This window comes from Acipenser ruthenus, chromosome 25 (assembly GCF_902713425.1).
Source record: "Acipenser ruthenus chromosome 25, fAciRut3.2 maternal haplotype, whole genome shotgun sequence".
In the NCBI taxonomy this organism is placed as follows: Eukaryota; Metazoa; Chordata; class Actinopteri; order Acipenseriformes; family Acipenseridae; genus Acipenser; species Acipenser ruthenus.
This window is the reverse complement of record NC_081213.1, coordinates 17,206,888-17,234,061: the sequence shown is the minus strand read 5'-3', so window position 1 is coordinate 17,234,061 and position 27,174 is coordinate 17,206,888. Positions and strand designations below refer to the sequence as shown.

General features: G+C 40.0%; 1 protein-coding gene across 2 annotated transcripts; it reads right to left on the bottom strand.

Moving 5' to 3' along the window:
• Positions 1-134: 134 nt before the first annotated feature.
• si:ch211-220i18.4 (SRSF protein kinase 1) lies at positions 135-27,169 on the bottom strand. 2 transcript variants are annotated; one of them, XM_058999572.1, is made up of 13 exons: positions 27,061-27,169; positions 17,171-17,284; positions 11,732-11,853; positions 11,060-11,168; positions 9,971-10,058; positions 8,144-8,234; positions 7,140-7,246; positions 6,460-6,628; positions 5,731-5,822; positions 5,029-5,136; positions 4,612-4,681; positions 3,867-3,959; positions 135-1,051 (listed from the first exon to the last, which is right to left on the bottom strand). In XM_058999572.1, the coding sequence occupies exons 2-13, from the start codon at positions 17,215-17,217 to the stop codon at positions 867-869; spliced, it is 1,281 nt and encodes a 426-aa protein (XP_058855555.1). In that variant the 5' UTR covers positions 17,218-17,284; positions 27,061-27,169; the 3' UTR covers positions 135-866. The 2 variants fall into 2 exon arrangements, with proteins under 2 accessions (XP_058855555.1, XP_058855556.1); XM_058999573.1 differs by lacking the exon at positions 27,061-27,169 and adding an exon at positions 17,859-17,930.
• Between the last annotated feature and the right edge of the window lie 5 nt (positions 27,170-27,174).

The window sequence follows — 27,174 nt, the reverse complement described above, 5'->3', positions numbered from 1 at the left end:
AACCGAGACAACATTTCTACTGGCAGCAATTTAATCGCATATTTGTTGGCCTGTTCTATGAAATAAATTAGAGACAGTATTAAAGGGCTCTACTTTTATTAACACATTTTCAGCCGTGTATGTACTGTAGTAAAAGTAATAAAGAATAGTTTCTAACACGAGTTTAAATTCAACGACATTACAGACATCCTGGCTTTTTTTTTATTTAAAAACAAAATGTAATAGGAACATTTCACTTTGTTTGAAGAATATATAAAGTACAGTTACAGAAAAACACATCATTAGATCAACTCGTTTACATCTGATTATATAAGCTCAGTTCTTGCAATACTCTGCTTAAGAAATGTTGAGATGTTTAAAAATGTATGAAGATAGGACAATTAATGTATCTATTCAGACATACCAAAATATTTAGCAAGGGTTCTGAGGTTTAAAATGGGCAATAAATGACCCATCATCAAGGTACATTTATTATTGGAGAGTATTGTAGTACACATTTTTGACAACTTTGCAATTCAAATTTCTTTTCAATAAAAGGTTACCGCGTATACCATGGTAAAAGCATAGCAAAGTGTAAGAAAGCATGTGTTAAAGCATAGAGAAGAACGGTAAGTAAATGCGCAGTATACACATGGGTAAGGCATAAAAAAGTACAGAAATGTTGTGCAAATTTACCAAGGTAAATTATTAGGGCAAAGGTACGTAAACCATAAAGTATTGTGGCTGTGGTTTTCACAAGCAACCTGTGACCCCAGCTGTAGCACCAAATATTATTATTATTATTATTATTATTATTATTATTATTATTATTATTATTGGTATGTTTTGCTGCTGTCCTGGCTTGGCTTGGCTCGGCTGCAGTGGGATCAGGAAGTGAGCCAGGGGTGCTGCAGACATTGTGCTGCTGTGGCCCGCTTCTCTGGAATGAACTCCAACATCCTCTGCAGGAAATCAGCAAAGACAGATGCCTCCTCCAGCCGCCAGTCATACTTCTCCACCAGGATCTCACACAGACTCCAGGGTCGGAGCACTTGGATTCGCCGGAGATGACCTGGAAAGACAAGAGGGGCGGGCTAAAGGTAACTGGTCCTCACGACAACCTTTATAAAAAAAAAAAAAAAAAAACTACCATAGTAAAAGCTTAGCAAAGTGTAATAATGCATATGTAAGCCTTGTGTAGACCAACGAGGTATGGTAAAGCATATTAAAACTCATGGTAAACTATGGTAAATGCGTGGTACTGTATACCCAGAGGAAAAAGGTGGTAAAACTGCACAAAATGCGGTGCAAAAATACTGTGATAAACTTGTGTAAGGATAGCCTGTATTACACCGTGTAAATTTTTTTTTTTTTTTTTTTTTTTGTTCCTGGGTAGTAAGTGTTATTTCCTAATTGCTTATGCCTCAAAAGTATAGAAAATGGCTATTATTCCCCACAAACTTTGCTTTTGTGACCAGGACAGTGATATTTTGAAATTTACCTATTTTCCAGAACATTCCAGATAGATTCAGTGCTGAGTAAACTTGGAGTAACTTCTAGAACTTTCTAGAACTTTCCAGTAATATAAATAGTAGTATAAATACAGGGGCCTTAAGCCCACCAGTTCAGTTTAGTTCCAGCTGCCTAAGTGGATACATATCTGCATTTTTCTGAGATGGCATCAAGAGGCTGCAAGCATCCGGCAGACGCATTTTGCTATGTCTGCGGCCAATTTATCAAGACAAGAGCGAAAAAGTACTCAGTGGAAGCATCTGCTAAGATGTGTGAGGCCTACAAGGCATATTTCGGCATGCCTGTCGGGGATCAAGACAAACCCTGGGCACCTCATTTCACCTGCGAGCACTGCAAAAAAACTCTGGAAGGTAAGATGGACAATTGTTGCTCGGAATTTTATGTTATAAAATTTGTTAATTTTTAAAATTGTAAAAGTTCTTAATTTTAAAATGTTTTACAATTTTCAATGTTATTGAAAAAATATATCGTATATGAAAAATGTTGAGAGAATATCTTACACATTAGTCATGGGTGAAATAAATGTATTTTTGTAGGATGGTACAGAGGGGAAAAGAGAGCCATGAAGTTCGCTATCCCAAGAATTTGGCGGGAACCCACTGACCACTCAAGCAACTGCTACTTCTGCATGGTGGACCCTTCCAAGCGGACCGAGTTCTCTGTGGGGAGGAACAACGTCAAGTGGGAGCCACTGGTGGACCCCCGGAAGGTGCTGATGCCACCACTGCACATTAAATTGGGCCTTATCAAACAATTTCTCAGAGCTCTATATAAGGAGTCGGCAGCCTTCAAGTACCTTCAAGACTTCTTCCCTAAGCTGTCTGAGGCAAAGCCGGTGTCTTCGTCGGACCACAGATAAAGAAGATCCTGGAGTGCAATGAATTCCCCAAGAAGCTCACTAGTAAGGAGAAAGCGGCTTGGAACAGCTTTGTCGCAGTGGTTCGGGGCTTCCTGGGCAATCACAAGGCCGAAAACTATGTGCAGCTGGTTGAGACTCTGGTGAAGAACTACGGCACAATGGGCTGTAGGATGTCCCTCAAAGTCCATATCCTTGATGCTCATCTTGATAAATTCAAGGAGAACATGGGAGCGTACTCGGAGGAGCAAGGCGAGTGCTTCCACCAGGATATACTGGACTTTGAACGCCGCTACCAAGGAGAGTATAACGAGAACATGATAGGAGACTACATTTGGGGGCTGATTCGTGAAAGTGATTTACAGTATAATTGTAAATCTCGAAAAACTACTCACTTCTAAATCTTTTGTAGTCATTTTTGAATTACTTTAGTATAAATACATGTTAATTTGGATTCATATGTTGTTTTTTTCTGACTTTATGTGAACGAAAAGACACAAATTCGCCCGTTTTCTCATTGGAAATAGGTAAATTTCAAAATATCACTGTCCTGGTCACAAAAGCAAAGTTTGTGGGGAATAATAGCCATTTTCTATACTTTTGAGGCATAAGCAATTAGGAAATAACACTTACTACCCAGGAACAAAAACTGTGTTACATAGTGTTACTATTTGTTATCCAGTACATCTTGAGATGTATTGCCATCTTTCAGTACAGAGATCCACGTGCCGCACGATTTGAAAATAGTATTAGAACCCCAGAACAATAAAGGCCTAACAATATTTTTATGGGAAAACTTGTTCTGAATGGTTGCTAAACATTAGGTCCTGGAGTGTTCATTGTCACCACTTTATAAACACTGCATACAGACAGCTTTCCCTTGATCTTTTCCCTGGTCTCATTAATGTCTGAGAGTTTTTAAAGAGAGCCCTTTCACCGCGTCTTCTCAAAGTATCCCTTCATTTTACACTCTATTGTTTGCCACTCTTCTCACATAACACTGTCAGTTACTCAGTCCCTGAATGCCACTTCTCATCTTACAGTCTATCATTTGTCTTGTTTAATATGCAACCAACTACCCATGTCTAGCAAGACTGGGGTACTATTTTAATGTTGCATTTCATGTTATGTAAAATATTTATATTAAAAAATAATGTAAACAAAGTTACATAGCGTTCAAATTGTGTGTTGCATTCTGTTTTTATTGGATTAAATAACATTTTGCATGGCATGGTTTATGGTTATATTAATGTAATGCTGCTTTTTTGTGTTAGTTTTGTTTTTGTAATACAGCCCTTCCTTCGCTTGCAAGGGCCAAAACTGGCAAAATAGTGAGGCTGGCAACATATCTAATGCCATTAAAAACCTAATAAACTTCAACAGCTGCACATGTTAACACTGAAACCATTGTATTTATCAGTACAACAATGTAGTGTGCTCTGTACAGCAAACAAGATGGAGGCTACCCAGCCCAGCCCTGTTTCCCAGGCTACCTTACCGTAGGGGTTGAAATACTCCCCGGAGTATCTCCCAGACAAAGCAAGTCTCACCGGAATATTCCCCAGCAGCTCGATAATGTGAGCGATATGGTCTGCATAGACAAGAGAGAGAGAGCGTGAAGGATGAGGTAAGAGTGAGACAGCACAGAAACCCAGTTCATGTTCCAGACTCAGAATCATTCCTCACCAGCACCTGCAATGAAAACATATCTACACAGGCTTCAAACAGTTTTCAGACAGTTGCCATAAGTTTATAGATTCATAGTTCAATATATTTGGTTCAATTGTGTAAAAACAAAGATTAGTACTTTAATTGGTAAAAAAAATATTGGCTAACATGGAAAATAATTTAATACAATTCACACATGGCATGCGTTAAAAGGATGTTAAGTTATTGAGAAGATCAGATTCTGGGGATATACTGAAGGGTGTTGCATGTTTGCATACATCTGGACAATATCTAATTGTCATAAAACTTACCTTAGTATTACCATTATTTATCCTACAATATTGAGACTATCAGATTCTGGAGATATGGGGGGTGTCTGTCTGTCTGTCCATTCCTCCGTCTGTGTCTCACGCTTCCATTTTTGCATATATCTGGGGAGTCACTTCTCAAATTGCAATGAAACATTTAATTTTCTGGTAAAAGGTTAGCTTTGGTATTGTCAGGGTCTTGACCTAAGTCTGTTTCAATGTATTCTCTACAAACTGCAGTAAAGAGGGCAGCTTCTCTTGACTCACCCTCTTGTCGTGAGAAGGTTTTCCCCGCGTGTGGCTCGAATAGAGAGTCCCCCGTCACCAACTCAAATGCCTGGAACAAGAATGAATGGCTTTAGTCCACCACCTCTGATCAGTCCAGGTTGTTTAAAGCAGCAGGGACCCGTAAGCATGGTCAGTGTGACACTAAACTATGCTAGCTTCCAGTTTAGTGTTCTCTGCTCTCTTCTACACAAAGATGGCTGATGATGATCTTTTCTGGTGAAATAAAACCGTGGGATGCAATTATTTTGATAGTATAAACCTCGTAGCTCAGAACCATGATTTAGCTGCTGCTTTCTGCAATGTAGATTTATACAGTTATCATTTTTGTATTCTTCTTTGCCAATATAGGGCGCTGTATGCTTTACAGTGTATAGAAATGCTTGCAGGGCTCTTTACCATGCACGCAGTGCTCCATATATCAGCGGGGGTGCCATAGTCAGAACCAATCAGAACCTCCAGGGACCGGTACTGCCGGGTCTGAATCTCGTCTGAAAAGTGCTTGTACTATGAAAAACAGAAAGTTTAATTCAGCAGATTTTAATTTTTTTTAATTTTTTAATTAATAGCCTGTAGCATACACTGCTATTCAAGTGTTTGATCAGATTAATAATAGTAATTGGAGGGCATTTATTTCCCATTGTACCCCTTGTTCACTAAACATGTTGGTACAGGACAATAATTATCTTAATTAAATAAATTTTAATGTGCAGATCGTTTTGTTGTAGGAGTTTCTTAGCAAGTAGAGTTTCACCTGTTTTTAAGTACGTAAGTCAGGCATCATAGATACATTGGGCATCTCTGTATTTCTTTCAGGTGTGAAATGCCTTTAAGCAAAGAGGCGGGAATTGAGATCATTTTGATGTTTGGTGCAGATAGGCCACGGGACGGGGCCATGCCTGATTCTAAAGAGAACATACTAAGCAGCAGAATATTTGATATTACCTCTGATGCTGGACTGATGGGACACCCTGCAGAAAACATTTCCATTGCTTGCTGATTACGCTTTGCATTAACGATACCCACTTAAACCATGGCATGTCTTCCATTCACAATCCTATAGACATACACAGGAAATATCCTCATTTAGGATCAACTAACCACCCAACAGGAACTGCCAAGATCTGCGATTTTCACATTGATCTGTTCAGGTTTACAGGACTTGAACAGCAGGCTGTCACAGGGAGACAAATCTGGAAGAACAAAAAATAAACTTGAAACAAAGAGTGAATCCAGGGGACTGGGGAGTGCAGCTGTTCCCTGTGCAAGCCCATATGAAACAGGCAAAGCAAACTGAGGCCATCCAGACAAACGTGCCCATATTGACAGGACTGACGGGCATTAACACGCAGATACATTATAGGTTCCTGTAGAATCTTAGTGTCTTCCATTTGGAGCCTCCACCTGCCAAGTGGCATTGCTCGGCTGTGAGCAGCATCTCAAAGCGTAAAGTGCCACCCACTCTACACTGAGTATCCTGTTGAGTTCCCTTTTAGCAAATTACAGCTAATTAGAAGTGTGAAGACCAATGTGCCATATTTGGGCAATGACATACATGAGAATGCCTTGAGAACATACAATTCGTTAAGTCAGTTTTCTGGAATTCGACACTGCTTATACCCATCCCAGGAAATAAGATGAAATAAGAAAGAAGACGCCCATTGTATAGCAGTTTGATCCATCCCAGGTTTTACAATGCGTTTAATAAGACACACTTGAGCTTGGTACCTATACACTGTGGCTAAACTCATAAAACCCAAATGGGTGGAATTGCTATGCAATAGGACTTTTATTTCCATCCCTGCGTCCAGAAAGGTAGCAGTCTTGTACCTGGTTGGATTCCTCTTTGGTTTCCCCTCAGGTGACATCGCACACTCCTGGTGCCCCCTGGTGGCTGGTTAAGGCACTGCTCCCCCACACTGAGCAGGATATTCTCCGGCTTGATGTCTGTGTGGATGATCTTACACTTGGTGTGAAGATAGTCAAGACCCTGGAGTACCTGAGACAGAGAATGAGACCATCAACACATGCAGAGTCCACATTGTGTATCAGAAGGCTTGTATCAGATAGTCTGTACTGTATATACAAGAAGTTTCATTAACATTAGTTAATGGTATAGGGTGTTGTAAAATACAAGCTGATTTTCAATCCAGAAAGCTGCTTTGACCTTGTAGGGTGGATATCACATATAGTAGAGCACTCTATAAGATATTCTACATACAGTATATCACAGACAAGGGGTTCTACTCACAAATCCTTAATTCATGTGTTTTATTAAGTCTGTTAGTGCTATTCAGGAATACAGGGTTATATTTATTTAAGTATTAAAATAATCGTATTTTAAACCCCTGAAAAAGGTGGCAATATTCAGGAACCTTTTTTTCTGGTAGTTTTCAGCAACAACTTTTCAAATTAAGACTGTTAGGCTCTGTTTGAATTCTGCACTCGAGGGAAGAGCTGCAGTGTGCTTCATGGCCTGTAGAGGGAGTGCTGTGAATGACTACTCTCACCTGCTGGATGATGAGCTTGACCCAGGGGAGGGGGAGCCCTGTCTGCCTGGAGCCCAGCATCCAGTAATGGAGGTCCTGTCCCAGGAGCTCGAACACCAGGCACACATCTGAAAGCCAGGTGAAGGAGGAACAAGCGCTTTGGAGGCAATGCAGACAGACCATACATCCTAGTACTGAACCCTACTGTTGTGCACAAACATTCTGTTAAACCTGCTTTTGTATCCATGGCATGTGATGTACTGCTAAATTACCCTTTGCTTCAATATTTAATCATGATGACAGAAAAGAGACAATTAGCTATTTAGGGATTTTTGTAAATAAACTACTCAAAGTTGTGTGGCCATAAATAAATCACCTTACACAAGTTAGGGAGGCAAAACAGACAGGAATTGTCTCTCCTCATCGCACTACAGTGGACTCTACTGACCAGGCGCCTGGTGAGCTCAAGTGGACACCTGAAGGGCTGGTAGCTCGCCGACATCCGCTCTTGAGTTCCTGGGTGTAAAGAGGCAATTGGCTTGGTTGTGGGATCAAAGGATGCTCACTGACCTTCAGTTCTCTTGAGCTGTGTGGGGAATTGTCACGCTGAAGGAACAGAAATTAGATATAGTAAGTTGGGAATAAAATATTTGGATAAATATTATTTTAAAAAAAGCTGTTCTTTACACCCAGAAGCTCTATAGTGGATGACGGGGAGCTACCAGCCCCTGGGGGACAAAGGCTGCTTCAGTTCACTGGGCGTCTGGCCAGTAGGAGCCACTGTAGCACAGTGAGGCGACCCCTGTTGATTTTACCACCCTAACCTGCGGTAGCCAAAGCTTCCCGTGGAATCCTCAGCAAAGACGAGCTACTTCACACAGCCAGGACGCAAACCTTCACTCCCCTGACCGTATGACTGTGCACACCACACAGACATTATCATATCTAATCAAACCGCAGCCTCGAGAACTACCAGCCTTCACACGGGACACAACGATGTTTCCACCGGGCAGGCTAAAGGATACGGATCCCATTTCTCCCGACTAGTTTAAACTCATCAAGTAGAGTCACAATCCGCTGGCTGTATGAGTGCTGCTTCCTGTTGGGACCACCAGCCTGTGAACAAAACAGAGAGGCAGAAACAGCTGTTTAATCCACATTCTATACATGCTACTTAAGCAATGCCATGTCTGTACAATCCCATGCCTGCCATTAGCAGATTGCCTGAAGGAATTAGAGGCGGCATTAGGGACAATTTAAACACATTACAGGCTTACCAAACTGAAGCCACCAGGAATCAATTCACTAACACCACTGTCTGTTTTTTTCTCTGTTGGTGATGTTGTTGATGTAGTACCAACAAGTTCACAGTAGGTGGCAGCAGTGTGCACTATCCTGCTTAATATATTTGTCACCCTTCTGTGGGTGTCTTTGGTTACTCACCAGAAATAACTTTTCCATTTGAAACTGGAAACAAACACAGTTTAAGGGTGATCACATGACTCTGGCTTTACTGTGACACTGCAGGACACGTTTTTCACAATGCATTCTGGGATTTGAACTCCTACATCTCTTTAAAGGCCTCTGAACTCTCCCATATCATCCTGGTGAAACGCATGGTCAGCGGTAAACAACCTCGGCACTTCCTGTCCAGAACTTTTGAACCAAGTTAAATGTCCAGCACATGACCCTCTGTGTGATAACTTCCTTGTTGAAATGTGTTTAAACTGAGAATTGTGAATGGATCCAGATTTATCTTCAGTTTTCCTGAAGAGGCAATATTCAAATGAAGCATTTCAAATTGGACAGAAAAAAGAAGTGTCATAAATAAATACATAAATAAACGAGGACTGTGCCAGAAATCGGTTTGATTAAGGTGAACTGCTTTCCCTCAATGCAGGCCTGAATCACCCCCAGAAGGTAATCTAATCTAGTCCAGTGAGACTAATTACTGCTTAAATTATTCCTGTAATATGACTAATGAGTACAGTAAAAAAAAAAAAAAAAAATTAGACTGATTTGTGGCCCCTGCTATTTTACCAATACTGTACTCATCCTACCTATGTAATGTGCAATCCCTTAGAAAATTGTGCTTGGGAATGAAGTGAAGGACAATCACACTGTTGATCTGCATTACAAAAGCAGGACTGGGTAAGTGGATTGTCCCATGTTCATTTTTGGATTATAGAAATCCAGCAGTGTGCACCACCCTGAATCTCTCCAGAACAATTCAAACACCTATTAAATACAGGTAGAGACTGATGCTGTTAAATATAGTGTTACGCATCCCCATGTGTTGCTACTGTTTAAATAACGTACCTGTGATTTTTCTTTTCATTGTTAACATCCTGACAACTTTTTACACTTATAAGAAGTTTTAAAAAAAAGTCTATCTAACTAAATACTTCAGTAAATGTTCTCTGTTGCACACTTTGATTCACTATGCAGGTCTGCAGTTTTGAAAGAAGTTAAAGTAAAGAAAAATATGTCTAATACCATAGGTTAAAGAAATCTCTGATTGAAACTGTCCCCTGCCCTACAACACCACCTTTCCTGTCAGCATCCACCCAGCTGCTTCCCCTAGAGACTGATATGTCTTTCAGACTTGCTTTGATCCAAAATATTCTGCAAGGGTGAAATGACCTGGAATGTGAAACAGTAATAGAAAGCCAGGTTAGCCAACTGAGAACCTTCTTTAACTTAGCAGACATCCCAGATGCAACTCTTTGCTGAACTGCACATACCTTCACATACAAGATGCTTTGGAAGTGCATAACAAGTAAGATTTATTTTATTGGAATTATTTCACTAGCTATTAGTCGAAATGAAAGAGCCCCTCAGAATGGACTTACGCATCTGAGAAGAGTTATCTCATCCTGGGCAGCCTCAGTGAACTCAGCCCCGCTCTTGGATACCTTCACAGCTACACAGCCCTTCTCCCTGAAAACACAGGGGCACGCATTCAGAGTTAACAACTGAATCCACAGTGCCAGAGTAACAGAGTGGGGGCTTGGTGTGAAGAGGCGACCGAGTGAGGATCTTAAGCACTGTGCAAAAGGGCTGGTCTGCATTCGTGGTTATAGAGCTTTGACGTTCATCACATGACAGGGATCAGAATCAGTAAGGGCAGTACATTACTCTGTCTGCAACACTCTTCCACCATTAAACTCTATGAGACCTTACTCACTGCACCTGCAGGTAACAGGGTAGGGGCTGGGTGCACCATTGACCATGCACACTGCAGGCAAGCATCTTAACCTCTATGCAAGAGAGTCCGATTTATTTAGCAGTGTAAAAATACAGTTGACTTAAGAAGGATTTTGTAATGGGGGACCAATTGTTTTATGGACCAGCTTAACCAAGTCTCCTGACCGCTCGACCAGCTGAAAACCAGCAGCTCTGACCAGATATGCACTAATGGATTCAATGAACAATTACAAACATAAAAACATAGCAAGCAGTAAAAACATGTAGTAAAGCATTTCTGTGGCACAGTGAGAGAATGGTAAAGCAATGTAAAGACAATGGAGATTAACCATGCTGGTTATGCACAGGAAAAGCATAGTCAGCTGCTCTTACTTTGAATATCTACCGTGGTAAACTTTTCTTGCCAACTTCTTTTATTTCAGCCTAAATGAAGATAAAAAGTCATCATCTTGCTCAATACACATTTAAATTATAATTCTCAAAAAATATGAAAGTTTATCACTGTAAATGTGCAGCTGTTCCATGCTTTTCCCATGGTTTTACTTGGCATTTACCATAGACTACCAATTTTATTTTTTTTGTATATGCTTTACCATACCTTCACTATGCTTTATCGCACTTTGCTATACCTTTACTATGGTGCACTTTTACAAGGGTAAACACATAGTATAACACTCCAGCTGATGCTAAGGATCAGGCAGGAGTTTAGCTAAGGGTCTTGAACATGTACTCACTGTAAATCTTGACACAGCCATACGGTGGAAAAGTTGCCCCACCCAAGTTTTCGCAGCACTTGGTATCTTCCGTTAAACGTGTCCCCTATATTTACAAGGTGGTATCCTCCTAGAGAAAAAAAAAAACAGAAATGCAAAACCTGGTTTAACCAACTGTGTGTGCAAATGTTCTAGGAATGGGCATGTACATGAGGTATATGTCAGAACATGAGGGAAGACACAATATGTAATAGATTATGTTGATTTTAAAGTGGTTGTAGACATCAAAATAATTCCATAAATCTTCTGCGCATTTCTTGTCACTATATACTGTAGGTCTCACGTGTGGTTTTAAAAGAAAATATAGTATAACAAACATGCACTTTCATATGTGGTACTACAATAGGTTAAATAAAGCTCTCAGTTTGTTTGCCTTATTTCTAGGGGGTCTGTTACTGTTGCACTTTCTAAGCCATGTCCTCTCAGCTGTGTCTTCAGGGTCAAAGCATGTTACTGTCAGCAAAGCATGTCAGTCAATAGGGGAAGCAGCTGCTTGAAATTACCAAGGAAGTGCAAGGCTACCTGAAAGACAGATTTGCAAACAGAAACTGGCTTGGATGTCAACCCAGTTGCTAAGGAAAGAGGCTCAGATGGCCCAGTGGCTGGTGGTTGCTATGGTGATGTGAGACTGACCGTAACAGTATTCCGCTGGGTCCTGTCCTTTGTCTTCCTCTCTCTCCAGGGCCAGCAGCCTCTCTGTGGAGTCCCAGCTGGGCTGCACATTCAGGAGGTTCTGCTGATGATGTGTTGGAGGTCTAAAATAAAAATATATATATTGTACAAAAATGTATACATATTCAAAATATTCTTTCTGTAGAAAATACTGAGACACAGACGCCCCAATATAAAATACTGATGTCCTGGACATGGGTCTTCAGTTGCTCATTTAGTAAAATATTGTTTGGAGAGTCATGCCAATGTGGTTCGAATCCCACTCTCGTCAAGTTCCTGGTCTGGGCTGGGGACTCACAGGGATCCCTGCATTGGCTTTTACCCTACCCCAAACCCAGTTTGACTCATCATACTCCAGCAAACCCTTCTGGTCAACACCAGACCAGAGTCCATATGAGACTTCCCAGGCTGGACCCTCATTTCCAGGGTTCAGTGGCTTGGTAACACCCGTTATAAAAAATAGTCACTTGTTGATCTTGTTGATTTATGAAACTGAATTAGATTTGTTGGCTTTCTAACACATACCTAGAAAAAGTTTATGCACACAAACCACCAGACTTTAAAAAACATAAAACATAATCATAACAAGTAAGTATTTATATACATAATTCAGAAACCCAACCCACATGTTAGGAACGTGACTAGATAACAGAAGCCCCTATAGATATAGGTCACAGATATATGTCACTCAGCATGAGGCAGAGATCAGTTTCCTGTGGGCAAGCTAGGCTGTGCTACTGATAAAAATAGAGATGAGTCTCCAGTCACACAGAAAACACACAGGTGGTTGAGGAAGGCAGCGGATCCTGATGGGATTGAAGAGCTACAGCTAGGCAGGAACTCACAGATTAACATGAAAGGGTTCCTGCTTCACAAGCAATGCAGCACTGTAAGGAAGTGTTTTTCTCCTGCACTCCTCACTGGGGTTTTGGACGCTTGTAACAACTTCACACACTCTTCAGCTCCTTTCAAATGTACAGTATTATCCATGTGCTGAAAAACACTGCCGTCTCACATTGAATGTAACACAAGCGTAGCACCTTGAATTTCAGCCTTGGCAATGCAGTCACAATTCACTGCTTTGACATTACATACTGATGATTTATAAAATGTTTACTTTTCCAAAGAAAAAGTTAATCAAATATTTGTTTAAAATGTGGTAACATATTTGTTACTTGACTTCTTAAGTATAGAAAAATGGTGAGGAAGAAGCCGAATTTTAATAAACTTCTGAAGAACCTTTTAAGTAGTGTATGGACCCGTAAACATTTTATAAGTAACTCTGCCTACGGGCTCTAATCACAAAGCTTTCACCGTCATTTATTTATGAATGGTTACATTTTTATCAATAAAATCAAGTATGGCCTTGCTGAGACGGTCCTGAACTACTAATGGGCCCATTACCAACATTAAAGAGCAGTTTAATAAATATAAAAATGTGTTTTATTCATAAAAACAGATGTTTTTGAATGGAGCTCAGGATTACTGACAAACCTATACAGAAGGGAAAAAAGCAGCAATTAACAGAAAAATGAACCAGACAATTAAATGTGGATAAACAACAAGCCACTGGGTGCAAGTGAGTTGTTTACAGCCATCCTCGTGAGTGAAATAAACACAACACTCCATGAAACACAACACTGAGAAAGGCAATGTTTCTTTTATTATTACAGTATATTCTACCATTGAGTGTTTTATAACTATGGATGGTAGACAAAAGACCTAAACTAGGAACTAAACAAACTGACTGTAAGTTTGTACCTGACCAGTCACAGATAATAATAACTCTGCTTATATGTGTCGTGCATTGCATTCTGGGATATCACAGCTCTTCATCCAATTGGCCACTCTTGCCTTTCTAATTAATTTCCAAGACAGCCTGGACCCATTGCCCCATATTCCAGAGTTAACAGGCAGCCTGCACCAGAGGACTAATATTAGCCTTCAGTCTCGCACCTGTGTCAGATGGTAATCTGTTTGGACGCAACCCTCTAAATACCTGGACCACAGTGGAAAGAGTTTCAGTTGTCTTTAACACATTTTGACCTCTAGCAAGATGTTTATTACTTAAGGAAAGCTCAAATTATGAATTAAAAGAATAGTTTAATATAATATAAAATAAAATGTTTTTAATGATCAGTAAAGGGATAAAAAATAACCAAGCCTGATTGGTCTGATTGCATTTAAACCACCGGAGAAAATCTGACCTACAACACAGGAAGTGACTAGGTACCAGGAAACAATTGTTTTTTTTTAAAGTGCATTTCAAATAAACAAGAAGAAACTTCAACACAGGACAAAAGGGGCAGTGTTAATGATGCTAATGCTATGAAGGAGTAAGAGCATCTATTTTAAAGCTCTGGGTTACCTCCTTTAGGTGTAGGGTTAGATTTGAATGTTGCCAGGACTACAATCCCACAATTCACTGCATGTAAACGAGTGAAGTGAAAATCAGGAAGTGAAATCAATAGGATTTGATACCAAACAGATAAAAGAAAGGAAAGACAAATATTCACAGATAAAATATGAGATGTTTTAGATGGTTTGATCACGACAGGTTCTATATTACATCACACTGTCAGATAGTTATTGATTGGTACTCAATAACTGAGTAGACAGGAGCAAACAAGGGAACACTTGGTTTTGTATGGTGTTGATACTTAACTGAGATGGATTTACCAGTGAGCAGGAGGATGATGGGAAATGTAGTTCTGAGAGGTCCATGCAGGTATATGTGAAGCCATCTTGAGGCAGGGAATGCAATTTAAAAGTTTAAAAAAGTGGTCAAAATGTAAAAAAATATATAAATAAATAAATAAATAAATAAATAAATACACACACCTTATGTAAACAGTTGTAGCAACACATGGGAACATGCAACACAATAAAATAAAAAGGTCCTTATGTACCCTTTAAAATGTGCTAAAGAGAATTACTCTGAAAATGTCAGTTTCTGCACAGCCCCAATTAGATTGCTCTTATACAACTCACTATATGGCTGAATAAAAACAGATCTGCTGTACACGATCCAGTCGTTATTTTTAACCGAGTTGTCAGAGGCAGCTGAAGTACAGTCAGCACTTTCATTTCCCCTTCATGTAATATCTGAAGTGCAATGATGAAAACCCTTGTGGTCCCTCAGGTTTCCTTGCACCAGCACTGAGCCCGGCTCTGAATAAAGTAAGTGTGCCAGCGTTAAGCGGCTGCTCTGATGGCATGGGTTAAACACCTTTTCCTGGGGATACAGAATACAGCGTGGCTGTGCCTGCGGGCTGGCATTGCGTTACCTTAGCCAGCTCCGCTCTCCCTCCTGGATTAGCAGTGTGAAGAAGAAAAGCTGTCTCTGCTGCTCTAAAACTGTACCTTCCAACTCCTTCCAAGAATAGGGCTGCTCCACAGGAGAGCGAAATGGAACCTATTTACGCTTTCTTATGATTTGCAAGTCCTGCAATTACTCTAGTACTGTGTTTTATATATATATGAGGTGTGAGGTGCATTTACCCCATTTCAGGAACTGCAGTTCCAGTTGCCTGTCAGATTTATGTAACATGGGCTACATTAGTCAAAGTGTCTTTATAAAAGTATGAGCCAGCCTCATCTAGTGATCTGTCATTTTTGGAATTCTTTTCCTCTCAATACATTGCTGGGCACTTGATGGTGCTGGCGGGCAGTAATATAAAGGCACCGATCTAACTTTTATCGAGTTAACAGGGAGTCTTCCACGTGAATGAAATCTGAATCTAAGATCCCTACTAAGAAATCTGTCTTTATCGGGTTAAACTGTAAATTCAGAACCTCCATTTACAATGTATTTACACTTTGCTACCAACTTTTAAAAGGATATTTCCAAGTTATAATTCTTTAGATTCAAAAAGCACCCTTTCAGTTTTATTTTCAAATATGATTCCAAGATCACATTGTTATATTACAATCAGGGAAGCTTAACATACCTAAATGGTAACAAAGAAAGTATGCAACATACTGTATATAAGTACATAAGAACCTAAGAAAATTTAAGAACAAGAGGAAGCTCGAGACCCAACTAAGGTTGTCCGGTTCCAACTAGATGATTGATCTCAGAACTTTGTCAAGTTGGGTCTTAAAGGATCCAAGTGATTCTGCCTCAACAGCATGACTAGTTAGCCCATTCCATCCCCTCACCACTCTCTGTGTGAAGAAGTCTCTCCTTCCCTCTGTCCTCAGTCTATCTCACTTCATTTCCAACTGTGTCCTCTGGTCCTGGTTTCTGTTCTGTGCTAAAGTATTGGTTCGGGGTAACTATGTCAGCTTCTTCTAAGATTTTAAAAACTTCAATCATGTCCCATTTAATTCTTCTTTGTTATAGGCTAAATAGATCCAACCTATCTTTGTAGATCAATCCTTTGAGCCCTGCTAGTGGATTGCCCTAAATAAACCCTAAAGCAACATCACAATTGATTTGGAACAAATATTGCATGTTGTGGTCCTGATAGGGTAGCACACTGGTACTGATATTACAGTGGGTCTGCAGTAGCTTCCCATCTCCCATTAGTACAGAACCATTGTATTGTAATAAAGAAATCTTGTATGAAACATGAGTTTGTACAGCAGAATGCACAATAAATACAGATACTGTGGAGGACTTGTTTGTAGGATCTCCCCCTCTAACCTCACCATACCCCATACAGGCTGCTAAGGTATCTGTATAGCTGTATGCATTACAGTTACACATTGCAAATGGTATTCAATCACAATGCAGACGGGAGCACTACAATAGAAATGCAACGGTTACATACTAAAAGAGGGAATGGTATCACAAGGGTGGTTAAAATAGCATGAGCCATTGAGAGAATGATACCACAATGGTAGCATATCATATCAGCGTGCATTGAGTTGCACATTTCTGGGTAAGCTGTGGTCTCCTTATGGTCCTTCCTAGGTTCCTTCAAGTGAATATACTGGTATTCATCTTAAGAGTAAGCAGTGTATAGTGGAATCCACATGGACACATACAGACACAGTGCCCTGTCTGGAGCTTGACATATAAGTTACATAGTTAGCACATGTATGTTTTCAGGTGTGTATGAAGACTTTTGTGAAGAGTCGCTCTACATTTATTTGTTTATTGATTTTGAACAATAATGTGTTCTCAATGCATTGACTATTATTGATTATTACCAGTCTGATATTCGATTGGGAAATTGGTTGCTGATCAGTATTGCAGTATTACAGATTATGCCAATTGGCGTAGCGGGCATAACACTGGTTACATGGGCACAGCTTAGAGGACCACTGCAGTGAATGAGTAAAGTTGCAGACCATTTTGACTGAAGCGTACAAATCAGAGTGCAAAGCATAGAATACATGACAAACAAGTCCATTCTGAATGCATAGGGATCGCATACACTAATGCATACTCACAGCTTTGAAGAGAAATGGGAGTGGGGTTGCGACCGGGGCCACTGCATTGCTGCCAGTTAGTCCGTGTAGCCTGGGGCTGTGGAGGGCTTTCTGTGCAGGATACTTCCCAGGACCCTGTGTGGGAGTGATGAAAGTGTTGAGAGGGAGAGGGGAGGAGACAGGCCCTTCCTTGTTGGGGTGAGGGGGTGCGGCCCACTAGAACTACAGTTAGAATAATGAGAAGATATTTTGGATAGGAAGGACAGCTGGGGTTGGATTGATTTACTCTAGCGGAGTTAACCCTCAGCCTGGCAGGGCTAACCGTTAGCTACTTGGCAGAGTGCCTTATAGTTTGAATTAGTATATAAAACCCAAGCCAGTATACTTCACAAAGCAAATGAATTACTGCTCAGTTTCTATTTGTAATAGTTGTGGTCTAGTGGGGCTCTGGCAGTCAAAGACCCTGCAAAACTATTTAAAACCCAACACGACATTCAAATAGCAGTAATTTGAGTCTACTGTTATTCCCTTATATTTGTAAAGCATTTGAAAATAATGTTACTACAGTTAACAACTCCCTGTTGATTATTACAAAATCTATTAGGCATAAAAACAGTGTTTAGTAATAGTCAGTAGCAGCAACAGCAGACCATATCCTAGTTGTGTTACAGAACACCCAGCAGTGCTTACTAGAAATGCATTTCTTTACCTTTGCTGTGTCTCATGTCGTTCCTATCTCCAGTTTTGCAACAACCGTTTTTTGTTCTCACAATGTGCCGCCCATCAGCATCATTGTAGGAGGGCACATGTTCTGCATACACTATGATGTTTAAAGGAAATGTATCTTTCTCCTTGCGAACATTAGCGAATTGATAAATGTATTCCCCAGGTGATCCTGATGTGTGAATACAAATACTAAAATGATTATGTTTAAAAATAAATGCTACCTAACAGTGTAAAAGCATGTGCAGCCTGCCTAATTTTGGCCAGAGTAATAATATATTTTTTTAAAAATTGGCGCTTATTATACAAAACTCCTTAGAGGAATTAATTGCACTGTAGCTCCAATATCTCAAAAACAAAAAAAGTCTGTTGCAAAACTACATTGTTTCAAAACAAAACCTGGGTTTAAGCAGCTGAACAAGTAACAGGAGCAGGATTGTCTTTGTCATGTGACCGGGGTTTTGTGAGACAAATCTGTGAACTGGGCCTTTGACAACTTCAAGTAGTAACATCCAGTCTTGGTAGGATTACATCTTTGACTGTGACTACTGTCTCGATGACAAAACATTGAAATGTCTCATGAGTTTAACAAGATTCTTACAAGGCCCTTCCTGTTTTTCTGTTGATTCTTTTGTTTTTCATGCTTTATTTTCACTTTGACTAAGAACATATTTCCAACCACAACAATTAAAGTTAATTTCCTGTGTCACAGGTAATAGGGGGTTGTTCATTCGTCCATTTCAAAATGCTACTTTGAATACTTTGTTGTAATGAGAATATTATGGCATTCGTCGAGCCGAGGGACTGAGTTTCAGTTTTACAGTCTGATAGGAACAGTAGAATAAATTTATAGGTTGGGGTTCAAATTATGATTTAATGGGGGTCCCCGAGGGGCTCACCTTGTACAAGCGTGTCCACGTGGTTTGCAGAGTGAGTCACACAGTCAAGGGAGCACACGTTCACATCCAGGCTGTGCAAAGTCACTAGTCTTTGCTGTGGATTCTGGAGGGAGTGTCGCATTAGCTCTGGTGCTTCTGCGTGTCAGTGAAGCAAAACCGGCAGAAACTTCTTGGCGTGTTACAGCTGACCCTACTGTCCAGATGCCTGGTGAGCTCAAGCGGGACACCTGCAGGGCTAGCCTTAGTCTAGAAGCCGGGAGCTTGCTCTGTACGCACAACCGCACTGCACAGAGGAAACGAACTCAACAAAGCCTCCCACTGCCTGTTCAGGATACTCACTATCCATCACAGGGCCTTAGAGCCACTAAATCTGAAAGCATATTCATCTCAGGTCTTCCTTCACCCCTACTGTTGTGTGGTGGAGGGAACACCTGTCAGCAGAATGTTTATCAGAGCTTTTGGAGTGCTGGCGTGGTTGTTGACAGGTGGTTGAAGTATAAACTGTGTCATCATCAATAGGCATCGGTTTACAGGTAGCTACACCATTGTGCTGGGATCATAAGCGCATAAGCGTTACTAATTTGCAAACGATTCAGATTCTTTTGCACTTTGATTAAAATGTGCCTGCTTGCAAGCAATTCCGTTAGTCTCTAGCAGTAACATTGAGGTTGTGACTTCCACACACACACAGGCTGCTTGGGGAGGGCTGTAACAGGGCCCAGGAATAGAACATTGTGACACTGTGGATCCCTCAGTACTAGGGTACTTTTAGCTGCTAGCCCCGAAGATGGAAAGCTTGCTCACATCTGTCTCTAGAGCACCAGTGAAGGTACATTTTGACTTTCTGCCTTCAAAAATAGCTGTGGTTTTGACTGTTTTCTCAGAGGTTGAAACCTTGATGCAAGCTTCTAAAAACGAAATCTAAAGAAATGGAAGAGGTCTCTATAGTACCCTCCATATCAGAATGATGTGGTTTTTGGCAGTAGATCTCTGGCTGTGAACATGGTAACCAGCAAAATCCTAACAAACAAAACTCATAATCAATGGTATGCCTTTTTTAAATTCTATAGTTACGAGATTCTTGCAGGTGATTCATGAACAATATTATTACAGAACACGTTTGAATTGAGCCAAGCACTTATGACACTTATGACACTGCTTTGGCCATTCTGGATACTTGTTGCTCTGCAGCACTCCAAGCACTTTGTCCATGACTTGCATACATGTAGTCCACATGTTTATCAACGTCTGCTGCATGTGTCCCTGTCACTGTTCAATATTTAAAGGTAACACTTTATTATAAGTGTCTGTAATTCAAATCTAATTGCGTATGAAAAAGCGTATGATTTGCTATAAAATTCAAAGGATGGAAACAATACATATTTAACCCTCCCTAAATAATAATGAATCATGAATATACCACCAATGTCAGTTCACACAACATTTCTGACACTTATAAAGTGTAATATTAAAATATAACCAATTCTGTCATTGTAAAAGGCTCACACTCACGGTTTGAGATGTTTGTTTTCACAAACTAATTTTCTTCCTGTTTTGATCAATTGAATAAACCCAAATGTTCTCTTTGATGCTTTGTTTATGACTCACCTGGTATAAGTGCAATACTATTACTAATACTAATACTACTACTACTAATAATAATAATAATAATAATAATAATAATAATAATAATAATAATAAGCACTAGTGAATGATTTATCAATGTCACCAAAAATGGATTTACAGTAGGGTGTACCTTATTTATTATAATTAGTTATAAAGAATTTGATTTCCTGAGGTTCTAACTCTCAAATTAAATTTGTATACCACTCAGAAATCTGTTTCATTGTCGCAGCATTATCTTCAATTAGAATCTATTTTTTCTTCCTCTTCATCAATCATTTTGATCTACTGATTTTGCCAGATGGTTGGTACAGCTGTTCTCAGTTGGTGAAGATGTTTGTGTTTATTAGCTACTGTTGGCTCTCTCATTATGTTACAGGTGTCTTAGGACAACTGTAAACCACAAGGCTGTAAACTCCTGTAGTTTATACAGAAGTAAAAGATTACTGCTGATTGTTGGGCTAGTCGACGAAACACAGAGGATGGAAGGTTCCCAATTGAAGACCCCAGAGATGTACCCTACTTAGCTCAATCCAGACGGTTGTCATGTGGATGCGCTGGGGAGACCGCACTGTGGTTGATCCCTGGAGCCAGCATCGCAGTCGTTGTGTGTGCTGATGCGCTGGGGAGGCAAAATAAGCTGATCCCTGGAGCCAGCACTTCACTTCAGGCATCAACACCAGGCAGAGGGATATCTACATCATCAGATGGAAGGAAATGCAAATGGATGGAGACGCAGATGGATCACATTAGTTTACTGTAAAGCTACGTCTTAGTTGGTGCTTATCTTGGCGAGAGCCAAGTTCAAATCAGCATGAAGTTTTAACATCTACTCTCATGTACTGGAAATCCCCCTGCCAATTGCTTTATAAACAGGGGGAGTGTAACCATTACACAGTTGAATTCCCGTGCCCTCACGTCCTCTCTGCCCTGGTATGTGACACCAGCAGGAGGTAATGAATCAGGAGCTAAGATGACACTTCACAGCAGCTCAGGAACTCAGCCTGCCTGCCTTTGCCTGTGATTGTTCTATTCTGCCAGTGTCAGCGCTCCCCAGTGGCACTGCGTTAAACCCAGGGATACACCTGAGGCTGTGTCGCCTCTAGTGGAAGGAGGAAGGCTACTACAGCTTCGGGTTTACTGGTGCTTCCTGTCGCTAAACTAAGCAGCTTCCCAAATGCTGTAATGAAGCTGGTAGCGGCAAGAACGTTCACATTGGATTGGTTCATCCTGTCTGCCATCTCTGATTGTGGCCAAGTTGCAGTAGTTTGCACACATGGTTACCTGGGTGCAATAAAGTTGGGAAGTACAGAACCACAATGCCAAAGTGCAAAGCAGGAGTTGTGGGAAGAAATGTGGAGAGAGGGTGGGTCGGGGAAGGAACCAGCCTGGTATTGTTATATGATATTACAGTACAGCAGTACTATATTGTCGATTCTTTAAATGCACAATATTTCTGCATTTATTTTATTTTTATAAGGGTGCTCAATAACCCCCTTTTCTGACCCCTGGAGGACAATGACCAGCCCTGCAGGCGTCCACTTGAACTGGGGACCCCTGGTCTGTAGGGCCTGCTGTAGATCAGCAATGTGACTCCCGATTTTGCCTCCCAACCAGCGGGAGTGCTAGACCCAATGACATGCTCCTTGTGGAATCTCCAGCGAAGATTGGAAACTTTGCACAATCAGCACTCAAACCTGTGTGCCCTCACTGTATAACTCACCCTGCACACCATGCGATCGTGCCTTTACCAGGTTACCACTCAGGGATCAATACTAGTTCAATATTTTACACATGTTTAGAGGTTATCAGAGTATGGTAAAGCTGGCATAATCTTTTCTACAGTATAATTTCTTTCTACATGGGGCTGTACAATTATATTTAATGACATACTAAATCTTGTCTTAATGAACCGTTGTAAGAGGGTTGTGTCTCTGCTCTTTGTCCCCCTCACTCCCTGACCCAGAAGTTATACTCATTATATCTCACATATACAGAGAACACTAAACATTCTCAGAGTAACATAGCAAGCATGATTATCAGTGTCTGTTTGGCAAGACAAAGCCAGGTGAAAAGTCTTCAGTCTGCTTATTGTCACAAGTCAGGTTATTTTAACTCATTAACATCATGGCTTTGTATATTTTGCTCTTTTAGTTTGGGAGATTTGAGTTGTAGCCATATAGTAACATTGTCAGGTGGTGGAAAAATGTACTCTTATTAAGTAATGATTTAAGTGATCTAATGCTTCCTTAGGTGCTTAACAACGTTCCTTATTCTATTCAAGTCATGTGACAATGTGACTTTTCAGCGCTGGGGTTGACCTTGTGAGTGCGCGTGTGTGTGTGCATATACGGTATATTTGTGTATCACTGAATATAACAAAAGTACAAAACAATTAAAATAACACTTAAAGCTTCTTACTCTCTAATAAAAACTATTTGACTAAACAGTTTGAACCAGAAGTCTTAATGTGTTTATGATTACAGTACCTTACTGTTGTTAACATTGATCATTAAAACATCTCTTATATCATTACTTCTAAAACTAAGCCTTGTCCCAATACTCTGTCAGGTGACAATGGATTCTCTTTCCTATCACATGAGCAGCACCAATGTGACCCACGCAGTAAGAGTGGGGCCACCACCTTACCTGCTGTGGGGTTTCACAGGCGAAAGCTGGGAACTCACGCAGAGGCCCTGCCAGGCTGTCAGGTTAGATTGACTCAGGCCTGGTTTACAGCTTGTCATTCAGGTCCTGTTTTCCAGCAACCTTGCTCCAGAGGACAAATGCCAGATACAGCTGAGAGGAGAGGGGCGTGCTGTGGGAGTTGGAGGAGGTGCTGAGTGTCTCTGCTTCACAAAGGCTGATAAATAGGTTCCCAGCCTGTATCTACACTGGAAAAAACAAGTATTTCAGAGCTATCAGCACGATGATAAAGTTGGTGACCATGGCATTTATCAACTATATGTACAGAATAATACATTCCTTGGAATATAGTGCAACAATTTAAATTGCAAAATGTGAAGAAAAACTTTTCAATAGTTAAAGAAACCAACAATTAAAAAAAAAAAAACATACTGTATGACAATATATGCCAATCATGAGAAATATATTTTTATTTGACAGAACGTTATTGATAAATGTGATGTAAGTTATTATTTATATCTGAGGTAAAGCTCTCAGAAATTCCAGCAATGATCAGCACTAGTGTAACTGTAACTTTTAAAATACAACTGTTTGTTGCCTAATCTACTAAAGTAATCTATTAGCTGTAAGTCTTGTCTGGGACTGTATAAAGCTGCTGGATGCACAGGAAGAGACCAGTAAATATGTGTTCTGATTACAAAACCTTGCTAGACTTATAATAAGCAAATGAAGTAGACAGACATTTTAAATTGAGGTTTAGAAGTTGTGGATCATTAATACATGTTTCAGAGAAAGTTATAATAGCTTCTAATTATGAACTAAATCCCACTTACAGGAGAGGTAGGTAAACAGGTGAAGCAGATTGCAATTTCAAGAGAATACACCTCCTGTTTCTCTTGGGGTTTAATTAAATGTGACACTTCACCTGGATTCTGTTTACAGCATCACTGTATCCAATTATAACATGATTAAACTGAATAAACCATTGTTCATGGAAACACAATGAACATAATTTAAATTATGATTTTTTAAGTGTTTCTCATAAACCAGTTGAGAGTTGTTTCATGCACAAAGACAAAACTGAAATTCTAAACATACAACATACCATACTGTACTAGCAACAGCGAAAACATCAACAGCTTACTTTTATTATTATTATTATTATTATTATTATTATTATTATTATTATTATTATTATTATTATTATTATTATATTTTTAATTCCTTTTAAGAGTTCAGCATTGCAGGCCTTACTTAAAAAGAATGCACAAGACGGTTATTTTCACCCTCAGTCAATGCATATTCCTGAACATGTTTTTTGAATGTGAAGAGCCTGTGTGCATCACATTCACAGCAAGTAAAGCAGATATGTAAACAGCGAGTTAGAAAGAAGCTCATTTCATGTGAGCCCCATGTTTCCATCAGCCTTCATCCATCACCTCTTGGGAGATTAAGCACAGCTCTGTCAAGTGAGCGATGCTCCTGCTGTGAGTGGCACCCCAGTTCTTTAATGAGTGATCCGCAGACCATGTGGGACCTTCATTTTAAATCTGATCCAGCACACATATATACACCAAGCTGGCTTATGGAGAAATGTTATATGGGTTTCCTCAGGGATGATAACACCTTTTGGTCCAGAAGTGAGACTTTCTCCTGCTTCCAGTATCAGATGCCCAGACTAGCTTATTAAATTGTCTTTGTGTTGTTCTTGGCTAGTCCTTTTTGCAGCAGTAACTTAACATTGAATGCAATGCAATTAGCAAATTCTTGTTTATGAAAGAACCATTCTTCATGAAAACATTTATAGAAACCTTTTTTTTCTAAATCAATAGGTTCAAATGAGGAACTGTTTTCAGGTTGTCCCATGCTTTGCCTCTGATTTCCTGGTAGTTAGAAGACACAGCAATTGCTTGTTGTTTGCAAAGGCTTTGCAATCGCTGTGTCTCCCACAAGTCACATGATTCACCCATGATTCCATCCGCCAGGAAATCATAGACAAAGCAATGTCGAAAAAAGTTCCTCATATGAAGCTGAAGAATGGCCATCATTATAAAAAAATATTGTCTAAACAAGATACTTATCTTGCCCTATAAGAAGATGATGGACCATATTTTCAAAGCATTTACTCCAGTCTTTAATTAAAACCCTATTGTTTGAACAAAGTAAAATTTTACAGAACTAGAACCAAACTACTAAGTAATAAAATCCAAGCTCTCTTAAGCACTCTGAAGGTGGCTAAACATGACTTTTTCTCTTTTCAAATAATAGCAGTTAATTAAGGACTGGAGGAAGCGCTTTGAAATATGGAAATATTTCAATAGTTCTATATTGAATTACCATTTTTTGAAATCTAGAAAAACGTGTTTGAAGTTTCCGACAGGCTGTAACAGTATAGGAGTGAACAGGTGTGGGCTCTGATTAGGCACCATAAATACGGATCGGAGTGGTTTGATACTTTGACACATGAACCTTCAGTTTCTTGCCCAGTGTTTAAATTGGGGTGTCAAGCCATACATGTAAGCCTCTCCCCTACAAGGCTTGGGAAACCTGAGATCCATGTTCATCTGCCTTCAGTGATAGAGGTAAGGTTTAAATTCATTTATGCAGTTTTTTTTGTATTAAAAACTAGATGTTTTTCTTATCAAGGTCATGGGTCCCTTATAAAAGTTTACACGGCAGAAGTTATTCCATGCAAGATTTCCGTTACACGAGAGTAGATGTTAAAACTTCATGCTGATTTGAACTCGGCTCTCGCCAAGATAAGCACCAACTAAGACGTAGCTTTACAGTAAACTAATATGATCCATATGTGTCTCCATCCATTTATGTTTCCTTCCATATGATGATGATGTAGATATCTTTCTGTCTGGTGTTAATGGCTGAAGTGTAATGCCGGCTCCAGGGATCAGCTTATTTTGCCTCCCTGGCGCAACAGCACACACAACGGCTGCGATGCTGGTGTAACCGGTATATAGTGCACTATTAATCCTACACCAAAGATCCTGATCCAGTGCCGCGTTTTCACTGCAGCCACTATTGTTTAGAGTGTGCGAATATGTAATCTTATATTGGAATGCACGCCAAATCTTAGTTAATACATTACTGGACTCTAGAGGGGTAGGCTGCATTATTTTTTTTCTCTGTTATTTGTTATTTTATATGAACTATTTTGCTGGAATGTAGTCAAATAATACTCATGAACATAATACAGTGTGCATTGGTACAATATTGCGACTGAGTTTGTGAAATGAAATATTTTAATTACATTAATTTTGTTTTAAAAAGATGGCAATTCCGAAATGTTTCTGAAGGTTTTTTTACCCCATAGGAGAGATGAATGGTGAACCGAGCCATCTTTTACTTATTTTCTTTTATTTTCTGTTATGCAGGTATGTTGTCTTTCTGTATTTTAATTTAAAAATGTATTTTGTTTTCATGTCGGTTTAAAATGTGATTTCTTTCAGCAATGTCTTTTGAATTTGTATTTTCTTTTAAATCGATTTAATGTAATTACTGAAATTAATGTGAAGTTAATACATTACTGTACTCTAGAGGGGAGATGAATGGTGAACCGAGCCATCTTTTACTTATTTTATTTTATTTTCTGTTATGCAGAGAGAAATAAACGTTGCAGTCTTCCATCATAAATCTCCAGTGGTATACTTCTTAACAAAACATCCAGGAACACCAACACAATGCAGATATAGGATAGCCGGAGTGTGAGCGCAGGCAGGGAAACAGAGACGCAGGTTTCAGCGCTTGCTAGCCAAGGAGAGACACACATAGACCGGTTACACTGGCTCCGGGGATCAACCACAGTGCGGCCTCCCCAGCGCATCAGCATGACAACCGTCTGGATTGAGCTAAGTAGGGTACATCTCTGGGGTCTTCAAGTGGGCACCTTCCATCCTCAGTCTTTCGTCGACTAGCCCACGACACCTCAAGAGGGCTCGACGGTGATTCTGGCGTCCCAGCATCACCCCCCTCCGTCCCCCACTCAACTCAGCCCAGCTTACTTACCTATACATCAGCGTTTCTTTCTTTCTATTGTGCTTGAGATCCCCAGCCAGAATCTTTCTGTCTCAACCACAGCCAGTTGCTGCTCCTCTCTGCTGCTTCAGATAAGTTCTTCAC

Excerpts from the sequence above, each read along its gene's own strand:
- si:ch211-220i18.4 (XM_058999572.1), bottom strand. The coding sequence starts at position 17,217 with ATGCAGTGGCCCCGGTCGCAACCCCACTCCCATTTCTCTTCAAAGCT. Across the intron at positions 6,629-7,139 it reads TCAAGCTCATCATCCAGCAG|GTACTCCAGGGTCTTGACTA; the intron begins GTGAGAGTAGTC and ends TCTCTGTCTCAG. Across the intron at positions 5,137-5,730 it reads TTGGCAGTTCCTGTTGGGTG|TACAAGCACTTTTCAGACGA; the intron begins GTTAGTTGATCC and ends TGTTTTTCATAG.